Source organism: Benincasa hispida, unplaced genomic scaffold (genome assembly GCF_027475165.1).
Source record: "Benincasa hispida cultivar pf3 unplaced genomic scaffold, pf3_genome.v1.1 HicScf71, whole genome shotgun sequence".
Taxonomy (NCBI): domain Eukaryota; kingdom Viridiplantae; phylum Streptophyta; class Magnoliopsida; order Cucurbitales; family Cucurbitaceae; genus Benincasa; species Benincasa hispida.
Genome location: NW_028326833.1, coordinates 356 through 7,360, shown reverse-complemented (window position 1 = coordinate 7,360; position 7,005 = coordinate 356). Strand labels below are relative to the sequence as shown.

General features: G+C 34.6%; 1 protein-coding gene across 2 annotated transcripts; it reads right to left on the bottom strand.

Annotated features, from left to right (window-relative positions):
* Nucleotides 1-2,522: 2,522 nt before the first annotated feature.
* On the bottom strand, nt 2,523-5,641 carry LOC150029998 (exocyst complex component EXO70B1-like). Of its 2 annotated transcripts, none has more exons than XM_090310172.1 (2): nt 3,270-5,641; nt 2,523-2,970 (listed from the first exon to the last, which is right to left on the bottom strand). In XM_090310172.1, exon 1 carries the CDS (start codon nt 5,257-5,259, stop codon nt 3,304-3,306), a length of 1,956 nt encoding a protein of 651 aa, XP_090166298.1. In that variant the 5' UTR covers nt 5,260-5,641; the 3' UTR covers nt 2,523-2,970; nt 3,270-3,303. The 2 variants fall into 2 exon arrangements, with proteins under 2 accessions (XP_090166298.1, XP_090166300.1); XM_090310174.1 differs by having other exon boundaries at nt 2,523-2,715; nt 3,270-5,593.
* Nucleotides 5,642-7,005: the final 1,364 nt, after the last annotated feature.

Sequence of the window (7,005 nt, the reverse complement as noted above, 5' to 3'; positions counted from 1 at the left end):
TAAAATTTGGTCATATTTCAAATTTTATTTAAAATCAAATTGTTGAACTTTGAGATATAATTGTAGATAAATTCTCAAATTAAAATTTGGGCATCTTCCAAATTTTATATCAAATTCATACAAATTTATGTTCTTATCTCTATTTCCAAATCAAATTATGAGAAAGATCTAAAATTCATCTCAAATTAAAACTTGGCCATATTTCAAATTTTATTCCAATTTTAAATTATCCAAATTGAGTTTTTATCTTCAATCGAAGTAAATTAGGGATAAAAAAAATCTCAATTAATCTCTCATTAAAATTTGGGCATATTCTAAATTTTATCTCAAATTCAAATCATCCAAATTTAGTCTTCTATTCTCAAAACCAAATTAAACTAGGGATAAAGTTTTAACTATCTTAGATTAAAATTTGGGTCATATTCCAAATTTCATAATAAATTCAAATTTCTAAATTTTTATCTCCAAATCACATAAAATTGGGGATAAAACTTGAAATTTTTCTTAAATTAAAAATTTGGTCATATTCCAAATTTTATTTTTAAAATGTAAATTCTTAAGTTCTTATCTCCAAATCAAATTAAATTAGGGATAGAACTTGAAATTTTTCTTAAATTAATAATTTGGCGATACTCAAAATTTCATTTTAAATTCAATTTTTTTTATAGTTTTATCCCAAATCAAATTAAATAGGTTGATCCAATTTAATATTATTATTATTTGGGTTAAAGTCTCTACACCAAAAATAGGTTGAATTTGACCAAATGTTAAATCAAATCCAAATCAACTAATTAGGCTAAGAGTCACCAAACAAGCAAAAATCCAACTAATTGGGTCCAAGAGCTGCCCATGGGTCAACAAGCCTGAGCCCATGAGCCAGAACTCCATAGAAGCTCTTCTCATTTGGAAAGGTCAACAATTCTACACTCAAGAACCTAGAGAGAATTCTCCCAACAATCAGAAGACGTCCAAACTCCTCAAACTCACCACACTTGAAGACGGAAATCCTTTAAGATACAAGCATTCTGACCACACTTGAAGATTGAAGTCCTTTGAAGATACAAATATTCTTCCAAGATTCCAAACTCAAGAACATCCACACGCTCCACTTCTATACATCAAACGTATACATTCAACCAAGAGAGAATCAGAGGATCAAGTACTAGAGATAAAACCACATCGCATCAATCAGCATCAACATCAACACTAACTCAAGCTCAACTTCACGAAACAAGTTTCTGTGGAAGCCTCGTGCGAACACTAATCCTCCAAAAAGATCAACAAGCCCAAAGGTCAATCATCCAATAAGATCAACAAGCCCAAAAGTCGATCTTCTAGGAAGATCATTCAGTTTAAAGATTAAAGTTTATTTTGAACGCATAAAAAAAATTATTATATTAGAGATTCTACTTGCTATATTGAAATCAATACAAATACAAAAGTTCAAATTTCACGAATTAAGTTTCTCCAGAAATCTCGTGCGAACCATTACAATAAGGTTCAATTAATATTTATTTATAGCAAAAATAATCTTTAAAAAAAATTAATTAACTTTTAGTTTCTTTAAATTAAAACTACTCAATTTCATGTACTTGTTTTTTTTTTTTTTTTTTTTTAAAAAAAATGTTTTTGAACAGAATTAAAATTACAACACATTTTTAAAACTATATTGTCAATTCAATAAATTTAGTAGCGACAAAAAAGTTCAACTAATATTCAATTATAACATAATTGAACTGAAAAATCTAGATAGTTTTTAGTAATTATTTATCTTTTGAAGAAATAATTTTTTATTCATCTTGAATTTAAAATCTATTATTTTTTTTTTCAATTATAAAAAAATGAATCAAAATATTTATAAGCATAGCAAAATTTTACTGTCTATATGCGATATACTACGATAGATGGTGATAAACTACTATCTATATCTATTTGTATCATAATAGACACAGATAGTAATCTATCGCGATTCATCGTAGATAGATTACGATATTTTACTATTATTTATAAATATTTTTTAGAATTTTGTCATTTAAAATAATAATTTTTTTTCCTAATTGAAACAACTATCTCGTTGTACCACTAATTTTTGTTGACTAGTCTCAATAATTCTCAAAACTAATACCCCAAAAACCACTTTCAACTTATAAAACAATCAATTTAATTCTCTCTTCTCTCCTTTTCCCCATCTCTCTCCTATCTCACCAAACCTATCTCATTTTTTTCATTTCACCATTTATCTCCTTCTCTATTTTTGCTTCATTTCCTTTTTCTTTTCATTTTCCATTGTTTTTTCTCTGCCTTCATTATTTTTCATTTTCTTCTCTCTTCTTTCTTCATTTTATTTAGTTCATCGTAAAACGGAAAGGAGCAGTATGATCGGTCAATCGACATTCTCAACCATTCTAAGACTGACGTCGACCGACCGATGCACACCTCTACCATTATCAATCCAGGTCAAGAGTTATGAGAGGAACATTGAAAGAATCTCTAGGTAATTGGCCTTCCAAAATCAAATGATGGGACTAGAAAAGCTGTCATTGAATAATAATTGAGCTGTTGATGCTTCATCTGACCAACTGAATTGCCTTGTTAGCTAGCTAGCTGTGTGTAACTGAATGCACTCACTTGTTCCTCAAACTTAATGGGAGTGGGGAATTTTGATAGTTGTTGGGTGAAAATCAGAGGCCCGCCACAAGCGATAAGGAAGGAACTCTACATTTTAAGCAACATCTAAAAAACTGAGGAGACAATTTGATGCTCACCCAAACAAAATAACTTTCTATCTTTTCTATAATGTATGCAAAAATCAGCTTGTTTAGATTTAGCTCCTGTAAGCATTTTACTGCTTCTCTAATGAAGAAGAAACGACAATCTGATGGTTGAATCTAAGTTCTAGTACATGCTCGCTACATTGTAGGAATCTTGTAGCAAAGCCATGATCATAAGATAATGCAACGACCCAATCGACTGCAATGAAGAACATTGAAATTTTCAGCCAATTTCGGGGCCGAGATGCTCCCTTTAGAAAAATGACAACAAAAGTATTGCATTATTTGCAGTTAACAGCTTTACATATATGACTCTTGCAGGGTTGGTGCTATGTCTACAACATTACTTGACCTCAAATTAAGATGCACAATCTATCGTATACAACATTGGTAATGTATTATACATTGTATGAACAAAAGTAAGATCATAAGCTTCACAATATCATGAGTCTATAACATTAGCAAAAAAGAAGAAAGTAAAAAAGATCAATAGCTCACCTTCAAACAGTTTCAGGTTTGGATTTCTTTCAGTTCAAGTACCATTTCTTCGCAAGTGATGTGATATAGCAGGTGATCCTTCAAACAAATTTGATAGAGAGTTCTCTAAATCATCCGACGTGTACTTTATGTACTTCCCGGAATGCCTTCCGCTCTCTAATTGATTTCTAAACCTTCCTAAGAAGGAGCGATATGCTGGAATCACTTTCTCCGAAACAGATATTATCAGCTCATCACGCAGTTGAGCATCTGATACCTTCCAAGCTGTTTGAACCCTGCAGATTTCCTCAAAACCTGCATTGAAATTCTTGAACTTTTCCTTCAAAGCTACCTTGGAGGCATTGCTTGTGCTCCCACTAATACCTTCATCCTTTAAGCAAGACAAAACTTTGCTCCAAGAAGCTCTTAGGTAACTCGTTTCATATTGGCGAATTTGGCCGCTATGCCTGCGAAGCCAGTTATCGCCAAGTAGCTGGGCAAGCTCAGAATCTTTCACTTTTTTCACTATGTACAATATATTGTTCATTAGAAATATGTACTGCATAGCAATATCCTCGTACAGCTTGGACTTTTCCATAAGATTGGACTCCAAAGATGATAACAACATTAATAATCTACGAGCTAAAGGCGACGTACTTTCCAACTGCAAATTATCGTCGTTATGCCTCTCATTTGGCATGTCTTGTACTTCGTCATCTTCTAAAAGAGAGTTAATTGTCTTACTGTAATCAACCAGCAATCTAACATAATTCATTACATATCGAATAAGTGGGTGAATCTCAGCATTTTGCATTGCTTTCTTCGAATTTTCGTTTTCAATGGCATTCTCAAACTCGACAAATGTCCCTGTGGCTGCTTCTCCCAGTCCAGACAAAACTCCATGTGCTTCATGGATCAGAAACTCATCAGAAACCATGGCTTCCAAGTCGGGCAAAACACTGGCCAAAGCATCGTACATATCCAAGATTCGGAACAGCTTCTCCGGTGACCTCTTTCCAATAGCCACTGCCTCACCAAAATTCAACAGCTGCATTACACACCCTTTTGCTGTTTCATTAAAACAGATCTCCTTTGATTCACTGGCGCCATTGAAAATCTGATCACAAAGCCTCTTCTCACCTTCCAAAATCAACCGGACTGTAATTTTGACGGCCTGAATCCATTTCTTCATCTTCTCGTCCAAGAATTTCCAGTCACTTTTCTGAACCTCCTCAATGCTGAGCCGTTCGACGCCAAGAATCATCAAACACTCATCCAAAGCATCACGACGAACGGTGCTGTAGACTTGAACACACTCCTTTTCATATCCAGAGCGAATCATACGGTCCGCAATCTCCGAAAGATCAACAGCCGCATCGGGATGGATCAAATCGACCCAAGAATCTTCTCCAATTGTCGCACCTCGCTCATGGAATCGCCCAGAACTGCGACTTTCCTCACTGAAACTCTCGAATTCGTCGTCAATTTCACTGTAATGGGAAGCAAATGAGAGGTGAACTCTTCGGATCGAGCCATAAAGCCGCTCGGCGTCGAGAGGGACTGTACTCTGGATCAGGATATGGCGAAATTCGCTCTCAAGCCGACACATAGCCATTTGGATCGCGTTTTCCGCTCGATCTACAATGTCGGTTGATTCGGACCCAATCGAAAGCTCATCCACTAACTGGAGTATATCATCCACCGCTGATAAATATTCAGCCGCCTCGTCCTGCCAATCCTCCCAATTAACCGACCGTCTAGACACATCGAAATTAGGGTCCCATCGGAGAATCACCTTCTCAGCGGCGTCCAACCTATCGTTCTTGGTCTTAGAGTCGTCACGGTTGATCATACTACCAATACTGGAAAGACGATTATCAAAACTGGAGAGAATCAGGAGCATATCCTCACGAACCTCTTTAGGGGTATTGAGGCTCTTGACGATCTGTTGAGCGGTGGCCAAGACGTGATCGTCGTCGCCGCCGACAACATTGGTGTTTGTGGTAGCCATGGAGGTTGTGGGTTCACCGTTTTAGTGGCAAAAAGCTACGGAGGCTGGCAGCTCCGGTATGGGAAAAGTAGAAGACACATCCATCGCCAAAATTTGGCCCTACGTCTCTCACGTTTTGGGGAAGAAGATGAAAACAAATTCAGAGGGATCTGGAACAGAACTGAAAATCCCCCAAAAAGTGGGTTGGAATTGAATGAAGGGAAGAAGATAGAGGTCGGGTTTAATGGCGGAAATGGAGAAATGAGAGTGTTTTTGGCGGGTTGGAAACTGGGAAAAGAAGGTTTGTTTGGGAGTGATAAATACTAAAATTGTGGAGTGAGACAAAGCATCTTCCTTTCCAGTTTCTTTCCTTTTCTTCATTTCTATGCTTGTGTTGCTTTCCAAGTAGAAGGGCAATGATTAGATCCGGTTTAAGCTTAACTTCTCTCTATTTTTCCATCATAAAAAAAAAAATTATTTTTATTAAGAAATGAAAACGTCACGTGTTAGCATTTCATTTGATCATACTTGAGATGTACCAAAATAGCATTTCATCATGTTTTTCTTAAGTAAAAAAGTACATATCATCCATTTTTGTACATTCTCTCACTTCTCTTGCATAGAAAAATAAAAATAGGGGTGTGCATCCGTTGATCAACGTCAGTTTTTCTCGATCTATTTTTGTTGATCTTAGAATAGTTGAGAATGACAATAAATCGACCATACAAATAAAGTAGGCGCTTTGATTTCGTATTTTCGATAAATTGAAAAAACAAGCGAAGAAAGGAGAACAAACAAGAAAATGAAAAAGAGCGAAGATAGAGAGAAAGTGAGAAACAGATAAAAAGACATGAAAATGGAAATAAGAAAAAATGGATGAAGTAAATAAAACAATGGAAATTAAGAAGAAAACAAGGAAGCAACAAGGGAGAAGAAGAAACTTGGTGGAATGAAGAAAGAGAAAAAATGAGGTAGCTCGAGAGAGAGAGAAAGAGAGAGAATAAAAATAGTTATTTGTTTAATAAATTCAAATTTGTTTATTGGTCATTGTTTTGGGCATTAATGAGATATAACTACACATCCTTGACATGACTTTTTTTCGTCACTACATCTATGCATTTAAAAGAAAAAAAATTGGCATATATGTTAGTTCGACTTTCTCATTTTTTTTATATTTTGTTGAAAGGTCTTAAATCTGTTTGTTGGCGTTTCGAACAACAAGTGTGCTATATAAACTCTCTAACCCTAGAGACGCTGTTTTGATGTAATTTCTAAAAACATTTTCTTATATAATATTATTCTCCCTCTGCCCGTGGACGTAGCTAATACACTGTTAGTGAACCACGTATATCTGTGTGTCGATCTTCTCTATCTCTACATTCCTTTTTTTGTGTTTTTTAATTGTCGATTTCGCAACATATTCCAACTGATCGATCGATTGATTTTGCATAGTAAAAAGCTTATTCAATTGTAACAACCTTTAAACCAATCGACCAACATTGGTTTGATCGGTTTTTTGTCCTCCTTTGTACACTCTTACTCTCTTTAAAAAGATATATAAAAAATTAGATGAATCCAAACATACATTTCAAAATTACATTTATCAAATGAGACCTTTATTTTTCAATTTTTTTTAATTTATTTTGAAGCATCACAACATTAAATAAACAAACAAAGATGATTTGTTCATTTGAGTATAATTAAGATTACATATTGATTCCATTTGACTAGGAGGTAACAAATTCAATTCTCACTCTACTTGTAGGA